At 63.5% G+C, this 18,370-nt stretch overlaps 2 protein-coding genes across 2 annotated transcripts in view; one reads left to right on the forward strand and one right to left on the reverse strand.

Annotated features, from left to right (window-relative positions):
- The first annotated feature begins 2,621 nt into the window (after window positions 1-2,621).
- Window positions 2,622-3,957, forward strand: LOC121105060 (centrosomal protein of 131 kDa-like). The gene is made up of 5 exons (XM_040641194.1): window positions 2,622-2,666; window positions 2,743-2,872; window positions 3,024-3,177; window positions 3,735-3,795; window positions 3,874-3,957. Exons 1-5 carry the CDS (start codon window positions 2,622-2,624, stop codon window positions 3,946-3,948), a joined length of 465 nt encoding a protein of 154 aa, XP_040497128.1. The 3' UTR covers window positions 3,949-3,957.
- Window positions 3,958-9,019: 5,062 nt separating this feature from the next.
- Window positions 9,020-18,370, reverse strand: part of PVALEF (parvalbumin like EF-hand containing) — a 12,865-nt gene continuing 3,514 nt past the window's right edge. The window contains exons 2-5 of the mRNA XM_040640056.1: window positions 10,848-10,960; window positions 10,485-10,620; window positions 10,097-10,212; window positions 9,020-9,200 (exon numbers count right to left, since the gene is read on the reverse strand). Coding sequence (XP_040495990.1) covers window positions 9,154-9,200; window positions 10,097-10,212; window positions 10,485-10,620; window positions 10,848-10,960 — 412 coding nt within the window. The 3' untranslated portion in view covers window positions 9,020-9,153. The remainder of the gene's footprint in view (window positions 9,201-10,096; window positions 10,213-10,484; window positions 10,621-10,847; window positions 10,961-18,370) is intronic.

Consider the following 18,370-nt stretch of genomic DNA (forward strand, 5'->3'; position numbering starts at 1 on the left):
ACTTCCTCACAGCTGCTCTGTGGACTCTGTTTCGCTGGCAGGAGATTAAAAACTCAAAAGAACTAAGCCAGGCGCGCCACTGAAAATCCGCGGGAGAAGTGGATCAATGAGAAAACCCGAAAATCAAGGAGATTACAGTCCGAGGTGGGGACCGCCGCCCGGGGAGGCTAGTCAGAGGCTGAACAGGCCACACGCCCCAGAGGCAGCCACAGGGTGTCTTTTGAGGCAAGGACAGCAGTGTCAGTCACTAATCCACGGTAGCCCTCATGGGATGTCCAGCCGGCTTAGCGGCAGGGAGAGGAGCCGCCACAGGCCCAGGACCCAGACGGTGAGCGGGTCAAGAGGATGGGCCTTGTCTTCCCTCTGTCCCCTGACCTCCCCATCGCCCAGGGGAGCATGCCGGGTGGGAGCATGGGGCGCCAGGGTTCCCTGCCGCCTGGGACTGTCACTGCTCCCTGCTTAGAAGATGGTCTGAGGGCTGGCAGGACTCCCAGCTGTGGCTGCTTGAATGCCTGGGCCGCCCTCCTGCCCAGACACCCTCTTCCCCAGTGATCCCTCACTCACAAGGGGGCCTGCCAGGGGAGCCCTGGGGAGAGAGGGACCAGGTGGGCCCAAGGGGACTCAGCTGTGCTTTGGGCTGGAGCTCTGGGGTGGCGGTGGGGATCCCCTGGCGGGACTGCGGCCCTGGTGTCACAGTGGGGAGAACTGGGAGTCCACGAGCCCGGGGCAAGAGGGTCAGAGGGTCCCGGCCGCCCAGGAGCCGAGGCAGGCCCTAATGCGGTGCCCTCCCTCCAGGCCTGGAGCCCGAGGTCCAAAGCTGATCCTAAGCACAAGCAGGAGGTGAAGAAGCTCAAGTGCCTGCACGGCGGGAGCTGCTGCAGGCGGACACGCGAGGCGGCCCAGCGCTTCGGGCACCAGCTGGAGCAGCTGCGGGAGCACCTGGAGGCGGGAGAAGGAGCGCTGGGCCAGCAGGGCGGGAGCGCGCCCAGCAGCGATGCGTGTCCCCACCCGAGGCCCGAGCAGAGCTGGGATGTGCCGGACCCTGCGGGAGGGGACCACGGGAACCGCACAGAGGCTGGATTGCCAGGGCAGGAAACCAGGGGCCGGGACACGCCGCTGACCGGCGGCCTCCCCCAGGAGCCCGTGAGGCTGCAGCTTGCGCCGGGACGCTGCCGGGCGATACAGGGGGTGGGTGGGCGCCGTGCGAGCTGCGCACAGAGCCTCTGCTCCTGCAGCCGAGCAGCACGTGGAGCAGGAGCAGCGGGCCCTGCAGCAGCAGCGGCGGCGCTCTAGCGAGGTGGCGGGGAAGGAGCGGCTGGGCCAGCAGGCAGCCAGGTGCCACCGGGAGGGGTGTGGCCACCGCCTGCCGCCCCGTGCTGCCCTGCGTTGCACCGACATCTCGCCTGCCCACAGGCAGCGGGCGGAGCTGGAGGAACTGCGGCAGCAGCTGGAGGAGCTTGAGCGGCGGAGGGCCGGGCTCTCAGGGCTGAGTTTGAGAAGGGGAGAGGAACAGGAGCGGCGGCACCAGGTGGGCGTGCCTCGTCCCGCCCCTCCGGCACCTGCGCTGTGGGGAGCGCCCGTTCTGGGGTGCGGCTCCCCCACGAGACCCCGCCTGGGACGTGCGGGCGGGGTGGGAGGGTCGTGGCCTGCTCTCACGGTGCTGCCCGCCCCCAGATGGAGATGAAGGCTCTGAAGGAGCAGCTGGAGGCAGAGCGACGATGTGGGGAGGCCGCTGCGCCAGAAGGAGGTGCGGCCTGGGAAGCAGCCTTCTCCCTCCTGCCCAAGCACCCCAGGACTTGAAACAGGCCACGTGTGGGTTCCCCTTATGTGGCCTCCTGTGGGCACGGTCTGGGCACGGTCTGGCTGCTCGGGGCCTGGTGGTTGTGTTCTTGCCTGCGCTCTAGGCCCTTCTCAGAGGGAGGCTCTGGGAGAGGCGACCGAGCGTTCCTCAGCCTCCCTTCGCCCGGGGGGCTGCCCTCACAATGAACTGACTCTCAGCCTGCATGGGAGATACCTAGGGAGGAGACTCCCTCCTCATCTTCTAGGTGCCTTCCACACAAAGCACCAGCCCACACTGCTAGGCGCTTCTGCAAGGCTGTGGTGGACAGGTGCACAGGGCCACACGTGAGGCCAGGAGCCCCTGTGGCTGGTCACGAGCCTCAGCAGTGGCCAAGCAGCCTCCTGTCTGCCCGGAACTGTGCACGGGGGTCGCTGTATTTGTGGGATATGTTTGCACAAGAGGCAGCGGGGGTCAAGCGTGTGGTGTGAAGCCTGATGGGAGTTTCCAGTGTGCCTTCAAGAGCCTGCCCCATTTGGGCCCTCACCCACCCGGGCTTGGAGATGTCCAACTCTGCCCCTCAGACCCAGGACAGCAGCCCGAGGCAGTGCTTCTGGTGCTTGCTCTCTGTCCCACCCTGGGTCCTGACCAAAAGGCTGACGGGGGCCCAGGGCAGGGAGAGGCAGTCCTGCCACCCGGTGTCCTGCGGCCGACCCTGCCAGTCCCACTGAGCCCCGTCGCCCCCCAGGAGCGTGGCTGCTGAACCGGGAGACGGGAGCTGAGGGAAGAATCCGGAGAGACCCGGGATAGAGATCGAGCTGGTCATCCACCGGCTGGAGCCGTGATGGCGCACGCCAGGGAGGGAGCGGGAGAGGGCCGCGGAGAGCCGGTGAGGCCTTCTCCCACCGGCGCCCGGTACGGCCCGAGAGTCCCTGGAGCCCCCTGACCCTGCCCCTGTCCGCCAGCGTCAGCGCATCCGGGACAAATGCGACACGGAGCTCTCGGGCTGGAGCAGTCGGAGAACGGACGCTGCAGCAGCGGTGCGCCGAGCTCAGGGCGCCTCGGGAGGCGGAGGAGCGTGCGTCTGCAGGGCAGGTGCGGCAGAAGGAGAAGGAGCTGGCCCACCTGGCGGCGGTGAGCAGGGGCGGAGGGGCCGACGGCAGCTCAGCCCGCCCGGCCCCCGGCACTCGCACCCCGTGCCGGCGCAGGTGAGCGAGCAGCTGGTCGAGCGGAGTGGCCTGGCCAGTGCTCCGCCAGGAGTTCGCCGACCGGCTGGCAGCCTCCGACGAGGAGACCCGGCAGGTCAGGGCCGAGCTGGCCAAGCTGCAGGCCCGCCAGCGGCTGGAGCTGGAGCAGCTCACGCGGGAGAAGCAGGCGGAGCTGGAGGAGGTGCACGGGAGGTGGGCTGGGGCCGGAGCCCGGGGGGAGGTGGGGGGAGGACGCTGGATCTGAGAAAGGGAAGGGGCTGCGGTCAGCCTCAGCGCATGCAGAGCCGGGCCGTCACCGCCGCTGAGCTCCACGCAGCGCGTGGCCCTGGGGCCTGGCTGGCTAACACCAGGCATCCCAGCAGGACCGGCCAGCTCCCCGGCTCCCTGGCCTGGGTGAAGCGGGAGGAGTCGGAGCCCCGAGGGGTCAGCAGTGGGCAGCTCCCCCAGCCCCGCGGGGCCCCTTAGTTCTTCCAGAGAGGTGGACGTGGGCTGGGAGTTTTCTCTTCTCAGCGGGCAGCCCTCCCGGCACGAGTCAGGATCCCCACCCTGGGCTCTGACTCACTGAGGCTGGTCCTGTGGGCAGTGGCCACGGGGGTCACAGCTCGACACCAACTCCCCCAGACAGCCCCGTGCCCGCGGTCAGCAGGCACAGGATGGGGTGGACGCCACGCCTGCACTCGGCCACATGCTGGCCGCGGGGTGTGGGGTGCGCTGCCCGAAGCCTACCACGTGCCCCCCCGCCCCCGCAGGGTGAAGCTGGCTCTGGCAAAGAAGGAGGAGGCCGTGCGCAGCCTCCGGAAACAGCATGAGGTGGGTCCCCGAGGCCGGGCCTTCCCCGGGGCGGGGGGGGTGACCCGGGCCTGACCGCAGGTGGGCGGCACGTTGCAGGCCGCGGTGAAGCGGGCCGACCACCTGGAAGAGCTGTTGGAGCAGCGCAGGTGGCCGTTGCCAAGTGCCAAGTGACCGCTGCCCAGCCCACGACCCAGGCGGTCGGCACGCAGCTGGGCCGAGGCACCTGGTAGCAGTCGACCAGCCCGGCCCCACCACCCTTCCATCCCTCTGCCCTGGGCTCCATCATCCTGACGTTAGGCGCCATGGCTGCGTTTCAACAGTAAAGAGGTGTTTTAATACTTTGTGTGACCCCTGCCTCGTCTCTCTTTCTCCTAGGCGGGTCGGGGTGGGGGGAGCTGGAGGCCCGGGCGTGGGTGTCTCAGCCTGACAGCCTGTGCTCCGTGCCTGCTGCAGGCCCAGGGGTTGGGTTGCGGTTCAGCAGAGAGCATGGCTCCCTGGCTGGCCCGCCGCGCCCCACAAGGGAGCTTGGGGCTCTTCCCATCCTCTCCAGGTGCCCTGGCCGCTGTCGTGCTCCCTGTTGGCTGGAGAACAGCGTAGTGCTCTAGGAGACCCTCGTTTTCCCTTCCCCCACTTGAGGACTCCCCGAAAGTGTGACAGGCAGGAGCCCCCGAGGAGTGGGCACTGGACAGGCCCTGCCCATGAGGAGGGTGGAGGCCCACCCGAGTCAGGGTGGGGGGGTGAGAGGGGAGAGCCGAGGGGGCTCCTTCTTGAGGACGTGCCTCCCTTCTGCAGGTGCTCTGTCCTGGCTGCTGGGGGAGCCTGCGCTGGCCAGGAAGGCCCTGCGGCTCACGGGGGCGTCTCACTGCATCTCCCTGGGGGAGGCCAAGAGGCCCTGCCCATGAGGAGGGTGGAGGCCCACCCGAGTCAGGGTGGGGGGGTGAGAGGGGAGAGCCGAGGGGGCTCCTTCTTGAGGACGTGCCTCCCTTCTGCAGGTGCTCTGTCCTGGCTGCTGGGGGAGCCTGCGCTGGCCAGGAAGGCCCTGCGGCTCACGGGGGCGTCTCACTGCATCTCCCTGGGGGAGGCCAAGCCCCTCAGACGCACGAGGTCTGAGGCTTGCTGGGCGCTCACCTGTGTGGCCTTCCCCTGTCACTGCCGTCCCCTGCCTTGGCATGTGTCCAGCTTCTGTGTCCTTACCTGCACAAGGGTGTCTTTTCCCTCTTTGGTGCCCGAGCTGGACGCAGCAGGGAGACACGCCGGGTCCCTCTGGCCTGACAGCTCCCCGGGGCAGGAGCCCTGGTCTGGCCCCCCGGGCAGCATGAATGAGCCCCGTGCGTGTCCCCTCCTCACAGGGCTATCTCGTCCTGTTAGATTCCTGGGTGGGGAGAAGGTCTCGTGGTCGTCCATCGATGCGTGCCTGGGGCGCCCAGTTCTGGGGCTTGAGGTGAGGAGGGTGGCCTTTGTCTCCACAGAGCTCCCGGGCCCGCTTCCTCCCCGTAGGACCACTGTTGCCCTGGAGCTCACCCTCTCTGCCCGCTGTTCAAAGATCCAGGCTGGCCTTTGGGTACCTTCGTCTCAAGTCCCGAGAAGGGCGGGTGGCTGGCCCCTGGGCATGGGGCTCCTTGAGGGGAGGGGCAGCGGGCACCAGCTCAAACTCCTCCCTGGGCTGCGGCTGCACCAGAAGGAGCTGGAGGCTCACGGCCCTCGGCCGGGCTCCCAGGGGCACGGCCAGGACCACACAGGGGAAGACTGGTCTTTCTCTCGAGGCTCCGACCCCTCTCCGCCCACCAGAAAAGGTATTTTTGTCTGAAGCTGTTACTAGGAGTTCCCTGGGGGAAGTGGCTGTAAATTACTCAACTATGTATTTTTGCAAGTAAGGTATTCAGCAGATGAGAAGACAGGGTGGTGTCCAGAAAGCGGGGCAGGCAGGGAAGCCAGGAGACCTGTAGAGATGGGCAGAGGTGATGCTCCCACCAGGGGCGGGCCTGACTTCCCAGCCTAGGCAGGACTGGACGCCACCCAGCAGGAGCACCCCAAAGCCTCCTGTGGACAGCATGGGGGGACACCCTGAGTTTCTGGCACGGTCCCTTCCCTGGATGGCTGTGGGTTATAGGGGTGGCTGGGGGAATCTCTGACATCACCCCACCTGGACCCCCTCCCCAAGACCCACGGCACTCCTGCCCTCTGACAGAGCCTGTCTCTTACCCACTATCCTTTTGGGAGACGAGTGACAGCACAAACAAATCCTTGAAATTCCTGTTAGATCTGTGCTGGGCAGGACTGTGAGCCAAACAGACCAACAGCCTGCCCTGTCGGGTGTGACCTCCAGCAGGGGGCAGGCCAGGGAGCACTGGCCTTGACCTTTCAGAATTCCTCTACTTCCCTCCCTCCCCTTTAAACCGAGTTTTCCTTTCTTTCTCTGACTTCTCAGCAAGTGCTCTTAAACCACTGATGTCGGCCCTTCCCTTCCAAGTCCATGCAGCAGACACTGAATTTTCCTCCATGCAATGCGAGGTTTTGGTTTATTGTAGTTTCGTTATTCAAAATATTTTCTAATTTCCATGGTGGTTTCTGTGAACTGTGGGTTGTTTCCCACTGCATTGCCTTTTTTATCTTTTCGGTTTATGGTTTCTAATTTGACTTACCTATGATCAGAAAATACATTCCATGTTATTTCAACTCTCTGATTCGTTTGAGATTTGCTTTATGGCCAGCCTGTGGTCAATTTTGGTAAACGCTCTGTTGATTTAAAGAGAACGCAGTCGTTGGACGCAGAGTTGATCTTTATCATTTGGGTTGAGTTAACTCGTTTCTAGTCTTCTGTATCCTTACTGATTTTTTTCCTCCTTGCTCTGTCAGTTCCCAAGAGAAATGCTAAAATCTGCCACTGTGATGGCGCATCGTCTTTCTCGTTCTAGTTCGTTCATTTTTGGTTTACAAATTCTGAGGCTATGTTAGTGGGTGCGTACACATTTAGGGTTTGTGTTTTCCTAGTGAACTGATCCTTCATCTTTATGAAACGGCCTTCTTTGTCTAGCAGTACCTCTTGCCTTATGGTCTCTTTCACCTGATAGTAGTAGCTGGACCAGCTTTCTCACCATAGTGCTTGTGTGGTGTATCTCTGCGATTATTTTTACTTTCAGGCTTTCCGCGGCATTCCAGTTAAGCATAGCTTGAAAACAGCCACGTAATACGCATATAAACGGGCACGGCCAGGTCTGGCCTGCGTTGAGCTGCATTTGGTCCCTGGTCCAGGAGGACTGCTTCTGCTCTGAGGGGCAGTGAGGGGAACTGGGCTAGCTGAGGCCAGATTCCAGTCTCTGTGAGGACTGGCCTGGTTCTCTTGTCTTCACTCCTCACTTCTAGCCCCTTAGAGTCCCAAGTCAAGCCCTTCCTCCTCCTCCCTGGCAGATACCAAACACCCAAGAGGCCGCTGGGTGCCCTCCTCAGCTGCTCAGCCTCTTGGCCACAGTTACCAACGCCTGATGGGGAACCTGTGACAACATCAGTTTCACCTCTCAAAGCTTTTCTTCCCTGGGATCTCAGACCCATGTCCTTGATGCTTTTCTTGCTCATAATAAACATAATAAATAAATGCGTATTATAGTATGTCAGGGGATGGTGAGAACTGTGAGGAGCGATGCCAGGCCAAGGAGACACAGAACACGTGGGGAGGGCAAGCGTGCTGTGCAATAGGGTGGGTTCGGATCAACTTCTTTGGGGTGTGACATTCGAGGAAACTTTGAAGGAGACAAGGAAGTTAGTCGTGCAGATATAAATCTAGGGAAGAACACGCCAGGCAGGCACGGCCGTGCAAAGGGAGCAGAGAGGGAGCAATGTGGCTGAAGTCGGGGCATGGAGGGGAACAGGACATGTGGGCATTCCGAGGACTTGGCTTGACAGGGGAGCCTCTAGAGGGTTCTGAGTGGAGCGATGGATCTGACTTTTTTTTTAAAGTAAGTTCTATGCCCACCATGGGGCTTGAACTCACAATCCTGAGATCGAGGGTCACGTGCTCTACTGACTGAGCCAGCCAGGCGCCCCAGATCTGACTTCTATTTTTAAAGGACCTCTCCACTGCTGTGTTGAGAACCGACTGTCAGAGGGTAGAGGCAGGGAGGCCGATCTGGGGGCTGTGGTCGTCCCCCAGGCAGAGGGGGTGGGGGCCAGGGTGGCGGCAGGGAGGGAGGGGGGCTCCGGATGGTTTCTGAGGGCGGAGCTGCTGGGATCCCCACAAAGGTGGGTGAGGAGGGGAGGGGAGAGTGGTATGTGAGTTAGGCCCTCACTCTGGCCATGGCCCAGCAAGGGTGCTTGTGAGGGGCAGCGCCTTTATCTCCGGGGTGGTCCAGCCATCTTTAGCCCCTCTCTCCTGGACGGTGTAGGGTCCCATGGAGCAGCTGGAAGATGAAACCCACTCCCACCACGAGTGACATGTGTTCCTCTGCTCACCCCCCACTTGTGGACACGGGGGTGCTGGGAAGGGGGCCCAGGGCTCTCCCCCGGACCAGTCCGCAGGATGGAGGGGGGTGCGGCCAACACTCTGCATGTGGCCGCAAAGCTCCTGGCTGGATCGGCCCCAGGAATGATGGGGCGCTAACAGGAAGACGCAGGTGGCCGCCGGACTTCATGGAGGCCGAATCGGAGCTCAGCCTTGCGCTCTAAGTTTGAGATGCCTTTTTCACATGAAACAGGGCGTCAGGAAGCCCAGATAGGCAGAGTCGGGAGCACGGGAGAGAGGTGGGATGGGAGCCCTGGTCCACACGTGGTACATAAACCAAGGGATGGGAGCCCCCCAGGAGGGCAAGTTATGGGGGGGAGCAGAGGCCCCAGCTGGGGGAGGGAGAAATGGGGCGTCAAGTGGAGGAAGGAGAAGGCAAGGGACTGACCGGGTGTGCACGGCCCAGGGCACATGCCAGGGCCCCCTTGGGGTCACAGGTATCCCCGCTCTGTGTTCACGGGGCTGCTGTGTGAAGCCAGGGCATCCTAGCAGAACCCGGCTGGGGAAGGGGGTCCTGCAGGGGTCTAGGCACAGAGAGCACTGTGCTGGGAGGGGCAAGAGCTGGCGGCTGGGTACCCCCCTCCCCGCAGGTGCTCGCCGTGATGTGGGGACAAGGCGGAGGCAGAGGGGGTAGGGCTGGATGCATCCACCCGCCTAGCCTCCCATTTCCCCCCGTGCACCCCACACACCTGCCCTGCTCCCACCCCCGCTCACGCACTGCCCCCAAGAAACACTCAGGCAGCACTGTTCATTTAATGACTCCATTCTTCCATTTTCCTGGCACGTGCTGCGTCCACCCCCATCGCCTCCTTGGTCGGCTGCGTAGATGTCCCACGATGCCCCGTGGGGTACCCTCCCCCGGCCCAGGGCTGGGCGTGGCTCTACTTCTTCTTTGGCATTTTCTCCTTTTTGATCAATTCAGAAAATTCTAGAATAGGAGACAGATTTCTAGCAAATAATCCCCTTGCTTTGTGCCTCTCAAGTGCTGAAGACCCAACGGGGAGGCATGCCCCACTTGATGCGGGGGGTCTCACGGTGTAGGGGACCCCATATCCTGCCCTCCTGGTCCCGGGGAGCAGCATTGACCAGAGCTGTGGGCCCCGTGCCCCCACCCACGGCCCACTTGGTGGAGGTGCGGCAACCGCCTTTGGGGGTTCATGACGGACTGGGTCTCTGCGGGGACCCTCAGGAATTCCTTCAGAGCTGAGATCGTGGGTGGGGGAAACTGAGGCACAGAGAGGCTGGGGCACTGAGTTCTGGGCCGACCCCTCAGCCAGGCTGCCCTTCCGCGAAGTCCTATGGCTACCCCACAAGGCAGGGTTTGCTGGCCCAGAGGTGAGGACAGGCTCCCAGCGGGCAGTGCGGTCTGGAGGCCCGTCCGTCTGGGGTGCTGAGCCTCGCTCGACTCTTCTCAGGACCACCTTGCTGCCCTCTGCCTTCTGGCCCCAGGGCCAGCAACTGGGGACGGGGTCTAGAAGATGGCCAGACCCCAGGGTAGCCATGGAGGGCCTCAAACCTCCCTCCCCACCTCAAAGCGCTCCCTCCGTCCAGTGCGCCTCGGACCCCAGCTGCCGTCCAGCTGAGCCTCCCCACAGCCCTCTCAGCCCACCTCTCCCCGACTCAGACACCCGCAGCGGCTCCCCTCCGCCAACGCTTGGTTTCCCGTCTGCGGTGGGGACGGTGGCCGTGAACCTCGTGCCTGGGGTGGGGGAGCCTACTAGGTATTGTGCCCAGATGGGCACGTGATGTGAAGTGGGGTCCCGGAGGGGCGGGCCAGGAAGGGCCTGAGAGGTTCCTGTGGCCCCGTGGTCCGTGCTGACCCACCTTCGAAGTCAATCCTCCCGTCCCCATCCGTGTCGGCCACCTGGATCATGGCCTCTGCCTCCTCATCTGTCAGTGGGGCAGTGGGCCCGCTGCTTGGGACGGTGGAGAGGATGTACCTGGGGCCAGGGGTGGGCTCAGGTCAGAGCTGAGGGGGTGTCCGGCTGGTGCCCAGTGGTTTGTGACGTGCTCACTCCCCCTTTTACAGGTAGGGAAACTGAGGCCCAGCTGGAGACGGCTCTCTGGGCCCGGCCCCAGTGCTGTGGACCTAGACTGTTTCCCGCCAGCCCCACCCCCGCAAGGCCAGCTGGGGCCCGCTGGGGCGGTGCCAGTTCTCCCACTGGGGTGGGCTTGGGCGTCACTACCCCTATCCCCAGCCACTGGCGCTTACTTGATCTCATTCCACTCGATGAAGCCGCTCTTGTCCTTGTCCAGGGTCTGGAAGGCCTGGCGGATGGCACTGTCCAGCTGCCCCGAGGCCTGGAACTTCTGCATGTGCTCCAGGAACTTGAGGTAGTTGAAGGAGCCTGGGACAGCCAGGCGCAGGTCACGGGGGCCCAGAGGGAGGCTTCTGCCCTGGGGTGGGGACTGCCGTGGCCGCTCTTCACCCTCCCCCCACCCTGCGTGTCCTGGGCCACTCAGCCCAGGGAACGGGGAGCTCGCACATGGGCTCCTGTGTCCACAGCTTCCTTGGCCATGGCTGGGCCGGGCCCGGGGCGGGGAGGCCGTGCTGGGGACCGGGGGAGTGCTGTACCGTGATGCCTCATGTCCGTGGGCAGCAGCTCTATGTCCTTGTCCGACAGGGACGTGCCCATAGCCAAGGCCATCTTCTTCATCTGAGAGGAGAAGTCCTCGTCCATCCTGGCCCTGTGGTGGACGGGGAGCCAGCTCGGTGGGCGCAAGCGGGCGGGTGGGGGCGCTCGGCTCAGACCAAAGCAGACGCGGTCCCTGCATGGCGCCAGCTCCTGCCTCCTGAGCAGGGTCCCCAGGGGCAGCTGCCCTTGGCTGCAGAGGCCCGTGGGGCGCCCGGCCTTGCAGGGACTCGGGCGTCCAGGGCCCTGGAAGAAGATGCCCCCAAGGCCCCACCTCTGGCAGGCTGGCCACCCGAGGGTCACTTCCATCTCACAGAAGAGGCTGAGGCCCCCAGAGAACAAGTGGTGAGTACAGGGTCCCTCACTCTGCTGGGAAGAGGTGGTGGCCACCACCCGACCCCTCGACGCCTCCGGGGAGCTTCCCTCTGTCCTTCCAGGCCCGTGTCAGAGCCGCCTCGCCTGGGAAGCCTTCTTGGTTACCCGAAGCCCCACCTCCTTCCACCATGACTCGGGGCGCACAGCCTGGGCCTCGCTCTCCCAGACCCCAGACCGGCAGGCCGTGGGCATCCCGGCTGGCTGCTGACCGCCCACAGCAAGTTGGCTCTGGATTGAGCAATGCCCAGATGCTCCGAGCAGGGAGGACCACGGCCCCCTTTCCACGCATCTGCCCACAGGCCCCGTGGACATGTGCGTGTCACTGTCCTCAGGTCACGGAGAGTCTGTGGCAAGCGGGAGCCACCGGGGCAGGCCAGGACTCTAGCCAGGCGGGTGGGGGTCTGGTCACAGGCTGAGGGGCCAACAGGTGGGGACCAGGCTGTCCTGTGGCCCTCAAGGCAGTGCCTTGTGACCTGCTGGGCTCTCGGGTTGCTGTCCCCAGAGGGGGTTGGGTTCTGGGGCTTGTGGCAAATAGCTATTTCAGAGGCTCCTTGGCCCTCTCAAAAGTTCATGGGGTGGCAGAACTTTCTGGAACATACTCCATGGCCAGGAAGGGCAGCCCAGTGCCCCGTGCATCCTGAGTGGGGCTGGGCAGTGGCCGGGGGAGTCTCTACTCTCTTCCCAAAAGAGAAGCCACGGGTCAAAGGTCACAGCTTAAGCCTGGCAGCCTGGGGGCGCAGGGAGTGGTGGGTAGAGCCCCAGGACCATCACCTCCTTCCTGACCCTGGCCGTGCCCCACAGCTATTCTGGGCCTCAGGGTCCTCATCTGTGAAATGGGGAGACCCCTGCCCATCCTGCCCCTTCTCGGGGTCATGTGAGGAGCCAGGAGGGAAGGGAGATGCTGGGGAAAGGGCTTTGGGGCCTGAAGTGGGCTTGGAGCTGGGTTCCCTGTGCATCATGCCTGAAAGCCAGCTCCCCGGGGGCTGGCCTGGGAGGTGGGTTGGGGGCGGTCAGTGGCCAGCCAGGGCCGACCTGGGCCACAGAGGCCCACAGGACAGGCCCCACCACCCCACATCCTGAGCCAAGCCCCTGCTTCCCCTCTCCCATGCCGGAATCTCAGAACTCCATTCGGAAGGACAGAATGCCCCGCCTGCCCCTTGGGGCCCCCGCTAGAGCCGGTGTCCCACGCTTTGTGAAGGAGGGGCTGGGCCAAATTCCAGGCCAGGTCTGGCTGACCCTGGGGTCGACATCCTGTCTGCAGAGCACGCTGGGCTGTGTTCATTCACCACCCAGTCGCACTCCACTGCTCTCTGGGGGAGGGTCCCCCCACAGGAAGGCAGGAGAGCCTGAGATCAGAGCTGGCGCGGGGGCAGGGCCTGGGGCCTTGGGCTGCTGGCGGTTTATTTATAGCCCTGATCCGGGGCCTGGGATGGCGTCTCACTCACCCCCAGAGGGAAGCCGACATGTCCCGCCAGAGCTGCGGGGTGGGAACTGCGGGCACCACACAAAGCCAACCCTTTGGTGCCCTGTGGCCCCCTGCCCAGCCTCCTGGGCTGCTCCCACTTTGTCCTCCTCGGACAGGACTGCTCCCTCCCTCCCACCTCACCTTCCACAGCCAAAGCAGGACTGGAGCTCTAAAGCCTGGCTAAGACCCCCAGACCCTGACCTGTCCCCAGCGTTGCTGTGCCCTGAACACCCTTGCAAGGCTGGCAGGGACCTCGCCCCACCCCAGACCACTGTGGACGGCCCGCGTAGCCTTCCTGGGGGCTGCGTTCTGCTTCTAGAATCTGCCAGTGAGTCACCAAATTCAGAGGCTGACATGAGAAAAAGTGCTGCATGGGCTGGGGGGGCAGGAGGGCAGGGTAACCGAGACGGGGCCCCAGCAGTGGCGACTAGGTCCCAGGGGTCCGGAGCTGACGTCGTGTGCCCGCCAGAGTCGGTGGGTCTGTTGGCCTTGGACGTCTGCCTGCCAGGCTCCCTGGCCCCCCACTCAGCACCTGGGGCCAGGAGGTCAGTGAGCAGGTCCCAGCCTCCCCACCCTGTTCCCCAGCTTCCAGCACTCTCTCAGAGGCCCACGTAAGCGCATGTGTGCCCACGCGCCCACCTCTGCAGACCCAGACACACGCGGCCGCCTCTAGACTGGGGCTCCCTGTGCTGCCCCTCCCCTTCCGCCTCCTTTTCCTGCCTCCCCTGGACCTCCCTGGGGTTCCCGCAGCCCCTTGGGCCTCCACTTGTGCCGCAGCTTCGGCTGGGCAGCGTTGGTGGCTCTGGCCGGGCCCAGAGCCCGTACCCCCGCCCCCCACCCTGGGCAGGGCTCACCTCTGCCTGGTTTCCCTCGAGGGTTCTGGGGAAGCAGGTCAGGCTGGGGGTTCTGAGAGTCTGTGGGGGCTCCAGCTTTTATACCTGCAAGCACTGGGCCTATTTACAGCTTGGGCTGCACCTGTCCTCCCCGCCCCCCACCCCTCCCGGGCTCTCCAGCCTGGCACGGGCCTCCCCCAGGGGCTCGCTGGCACTTGGCACATCCACGCCAGGCAGGGCAGACTGACAGTCAGCAGTGCTGGCCTCCCCGAGCCCAGGGTGGGGGTGGGGGGAGCGGACAGCCCCGGGGGGCAGGGGAGTTTCTGTCTGTTGATTAGGTCCCACCCTGCCCGCTGGCCTTACAGGGTGAGGGGCATATGCTGGGCCGGGAGAGGGCTGGCTGGGCCTGCTAGGGTCACCCAGGGCGTGCAGGCTGGCCAGCATATCTGACAAGACACCGGAAGCCACTGGACAAGGGGACCTCCTCTGGTGAGCAGCCGGGCCGGGCAGTTGTCCTTTGTCCCTGGGTCACTGTAGGGGACTGGGGAGCCATGTCAGGGCTGGCCATAAAGGTGAGGAGAGGAGAGCAAGTCTGTCAGGCCACGCTGCCTCCCGCAGTCATGGGGAGCAGGGCTGTGTGACCCTAGGCAGGGCTGGCCTCTCTCCCTGGGCAGGGCCCTCGAAGGACAGTCGCCAGGTTGAGAATGGGGAGACCAGAGACGGATGCACCCCATAGCCCCTCCCAGTGGTTCCTGGGACCCCTCACGTCCACTGGTTTTCACGAACGGTCCCACACCCCAGTAATAGAGTAAACCCTGGCGTGCAGCACCTTCCCGCCCCCGACCACTGCTTCCTCTGTGCGGGTTTCCCTGGTCATTCTGCACAGCGTGGATGCGGCTCTGAGATCTCCCTTTTCGGTGAGAGTCACTCACGCATCACGGGGAAATTCATATAACATTCTGTGCACTACCTTGTGTCCCAGCTACATGGGAGGCCGGCGAGCTGAGGATGTTCCAGAAACTTCCACCACCGGCCATCTGCTGCTGGACCCTGAACAGATCCCAGCATTTTGCTCAGAGATGCTATTTCAATGTGTGTCTGTCCAGGGGAGTGTCTCCTGTTCCTTGGCCGCGTTCACAAAAGTGGGATGATGGGGATGACAAACGGTGGAAGTGTCCACGTTCTTCCCCCGACGCTTCCCAGCACACCCGTGTGCCCCGTGCGCCCGTGTGGGACGTAGGCCTGTGGGTCCGCAAGTGCACTGAGGCCCCCAGCAGGCAGCACTGACGCCATGCGATGCACACGTCCCTGCAGCCGAAGGCTTTTCTGCATAAAAGGAATGACCCATAGGCCACAATGTGGATGAATCTGACGCCTTACGTTGAGGGGAAGAAGCCGTCTCAGAGGACCGCAGGGCACCTGGCCCCACCTGTACGCAGTACCCAGAGCCGGCAAAGCCATTCAGACAGAAGGCAGCGGGTGGCTGCCGCCGAGGGCTGGAGGGGAGGAGTGAGGAGCTCATGTTGGGGTTTTGCAGTGGGGAGAATGTTCTAGAACTGAATAGAGGTTATGGTTGCACATTCTGAGTGTGCTAAATGCCATTGAATTGTTCATGTTAAAATGGTTTTTGGGGCGCCTGGGTGGCTCAGTCCGTGAAGTGTCCGCCTTCAGCTCAGGTCATGATCCCGGGGTCCTGAGATCGAGCCCTACGTCGGGCTCCCTGCTCAGCGGGGAGCCTGCTTCTCCCTGTGCTGCTCCCCCTGCTTGTGTGCTCGCTCTCTGACAAATAAATAAATAAAATCTTTAAAAAAATTTTACCTCGATTAAAAAAAAAGAACTATGTGGAATGAGAAACGATGCTTGAGTAAGCGTAAGTCAAATAAGAAACATGAACAAGCAGCACTGAGGGGTCTTGCGGTGGGACTGGCCCAGCGTCGAGCCCCCTCCGCCTGGTCCTGCAGGGCAGGCATCTTCTGGAAGGCCCGGTCTGTGTCCACCTCTGCCCGGGCCGCACATGAGGGGTGCGGAGCCTGGTGTGAGTTTCAGGCCCCTGGAACCGGCACCTGCCCTGAGCTGACAGATGGCCGGCTCCTGGCGGCCCCGCTGGTTTCATTTCTGTCCCGAGTCGGGCCACACCTCTGCGCCCGCGGCCCCGGCCCCCACTCTGAGCTGAGCTGGCCTGGAGGGGCAACGGGACCACCTTGCGGCTCTGGGGACACTCTGCCCCTCCCACTGACTCCAGCCCTGCCAAGCCCAAGGAGTGAACACCAATTAGCCCTTCCTCTCCAGCGAGCCATGTCGACATAAGGACAAGGCTCCTTCGAGCCTCTGCCTCCTCCCAGGTCCTGGCTTGTCCCCCTGGGGGCGCTGGGGGCGCATGGCTGGCTCTGAGCACTGGCACCCTCGGTGGCTGTCCCCTGCCCTCTGAAGCCTCTTTGGCAAATGCCAGGACCCCTCTCATCGTCACCCTACCAAGCACGGCTGTGGTGGGCAGGCCTGTGGAGGAGAGTTCTGGGGGCGGGAGACAGGCCCATCCCCTTCTCAGTAGCACCCATGGCCGATGGGGGGGGGAAACGGGGCTGTGAGGACAATAGGAGCACCTGACCCCACCCCTACCCCCAGGCTGTGGCCACATTCCTGGTGTAGCAGGTATGGGGGTGTGGGTGTGCTGACCCCCGGGGATGGGTCACTACAGTCAGCATGGGGTCACTACAGTTAGCGTGGGGCCGTACAGTTAGCGTGGGGTCACTACAGTCAGCATGGGGTCACTACAGTCAGCGTGGGGTCAGTACAGTCAGCGTGGGGTCACTACAGTCAGCGTGGGGCTGTACAGTCAGCGTGGGGTCACTACAGTCAGCGTGGGGCCACTACAGTCAGCGTGGGGCCGTACAGTCAGCGTGGGGTCACTACTGTCAGCGTGGGGTCACTACAGTCAGCGTGGGGTCAGTACAGTCAGCGTGGGGTCAGTATAGTCAGCGTGGGGTCGTACAGTCAGCGTGGGGTCAGTACAGTCAGCGTGGGGTCAGTACAGTCAGCGTGGGGTCACTACAGTCAGCGTGGGGTCGTACAGTCAGCGTGGGGCCACTATAGTCAGCGTGGGGTCAGTACAGTCAGCGTGGGGTCACTATAGTCAGCGTGGGGTCGTACAGTCAGCGTGGGGCCACTATAGTCAGCGTGGGGTCGTACAGTCAGCGTGGGGTCACTATAGTCAGCGTGGGGTCGTACAGTCAGCGTGGGGCCACTATAGTCAGCGTGGGGTCGTACAGTCAGCGTGGGGTCACTATAGTCAGCGTGGGGTCGTACAGTCAGCGTGGGGCCACTATAGTCAGCGTGGGGTCGTACAGTCAGCGTGGGGTCACTATAGTCAGCGTGGGGTCGTACAGTCAGCGTGGGGCCACTATAGTCAGCGTGGGGTCGTACAGTCAGCGTGGGGTCACTATAGTCAGCGTGGGGTCGTACAGTCAGCGTGGGGTCACTACAGTCAGCGTGGGGCCGTACAGTCAGCGTGGGGTCACTACAGTCAGCGTGGGGCCGTACAGTCAGCGTGGGGTCACTACAGTCAGCGTGGGGCCGTACAGTCAGCGTGGGGTCACTACAGTCAGCGTGGGGCCGTACAGTCAGCGTGGGGTCACTACAGTCAGCGTGGGGCCGTACAGTCAGCGTGGGGTCACTACAGTCAGCGTGGGGCCGTACAGTCAGCGTGGGGTCACTACAGTCAGCGTGGGGCCGTACAGTCAGCGTGGGGTCACTACAGTCAGCGTGGGGTCAGTACAGTCAGCGTGGGGTCACTACAGTCAGCGTGGGGCCGTACAGTCAGCGTGGGGTCAGTATAGTCAGCGTGGGGTCGTACAGTCAGCGTGGGGCCACTATAGTCAGCGTGGGGTCAGTACAGTCAGCGTGGGGCCATACAGTCAGCGTGGGGTCACTACAGTCAGCGTGGGGCCACTACAGTCAGCGTGGGGTCACTACAGTCAGCGTGGGGTCACTACAGTCAGCGTGGGGTCACTACCATTAGCGTGGGGTCACTACAGTCAGTGTGGGGCCGTACAGTCAGCGTGCAGTCACTACTGTCAGCGTAGGGTCAGTACAGTCAGCGTGGGGTCACTACAGTCAGTGTGGGGTCACTATAGTCAGCGTGGGGTCGTACAGTCAGCGTGGGGTCACTACAGTCAGTGTGGGATCACTACAGTCAGCATGGGGCCATACTAGATAGGGCTGGGCCCTCAATCCACTGGCTGGCTCCTTATGAGAACCAGAGAGACCCAAAGAATGGAGTGACATGGCCACAAGCCAGGGGCCACCCGGGCCAGCAGGAGCTGGAAGAGGCTGGAGACACTGCCCCCGACCCCCCAGCGTGCGGGCTTGCTGACAGCTCAGACTGGACTTGACTTGCGAGAGTCCATTTCTGCTGTTTTAAGGCCCTGGTTCACGGTCATTTGTCAGGGTGACCGCAGGACACTCACCAAGGCCCCCTCCCGGACCCCCTCGTGCTCTCTGCTTCCTGCTCCCGCTGCCACCCCAGGCCTGTCCCTTATTGTGACCCTCTCCCCAAGCCTCAGGTGAGGACCGGGCAGAACGCACTGCAGGGACCCTTTTACTGGGGAGGCAGAGGTCCCTGGGGAGGCACAAGGAGGCGGCCACCCCCAGGCTGGCCAGGCTCCTGGGCTCCCGGTGCCCGGCATGGGCAGATCAGGCTGCGCGTCTGGGGTGTGGATTTAAGGGGTGCTAGGCCGACAGGCAAACAGTCCCGGGGCTTCCGCTCGCCTCAGGCCCCCAGGCGGCTCTGCTCCGG

The sequence above is a fragment of the Ursus maritimus genome, unplaced genomic scaffold, assembly GCF_017311325.1.
Source record: "Ursus maritimus isolate PB19 unplaced genomic scaffold, ASM1731132v1 scaffold_24, whole genome shotgun sequence".
Lineage (NCBI taxonomy): Eukaryota > Metazoa > Chordata > Mammalia > Carnivora > Ursidae > Ursus > Ursus maritimus.

Bases quoted from the DNA above. Each gene is read 5' to 3' on its own strand.
- LOC121105060 (XM_040641194.1), top strand. From the start codon at position 2,622: ATGGCGCACGCCAGGGAGGGAGCGGGAGAGGGCCGCGGAGAGCCG. The intron at 3,178-3,734 runs GTGGGCTGGGGC...CCGCCCCCGCAG, and splicing joins CTGGAGGAGGTGCACGGGAG to GGTGAAGCTGGCTCTGGCAA. The intron at 3,796-3,873 runs GTGGGTCCCCGA...GGCACGTTGCAG, and splicing joins GCCTCCGGAAACAGCATGAG to GCCGCGGTGAAGCGGGCCGA.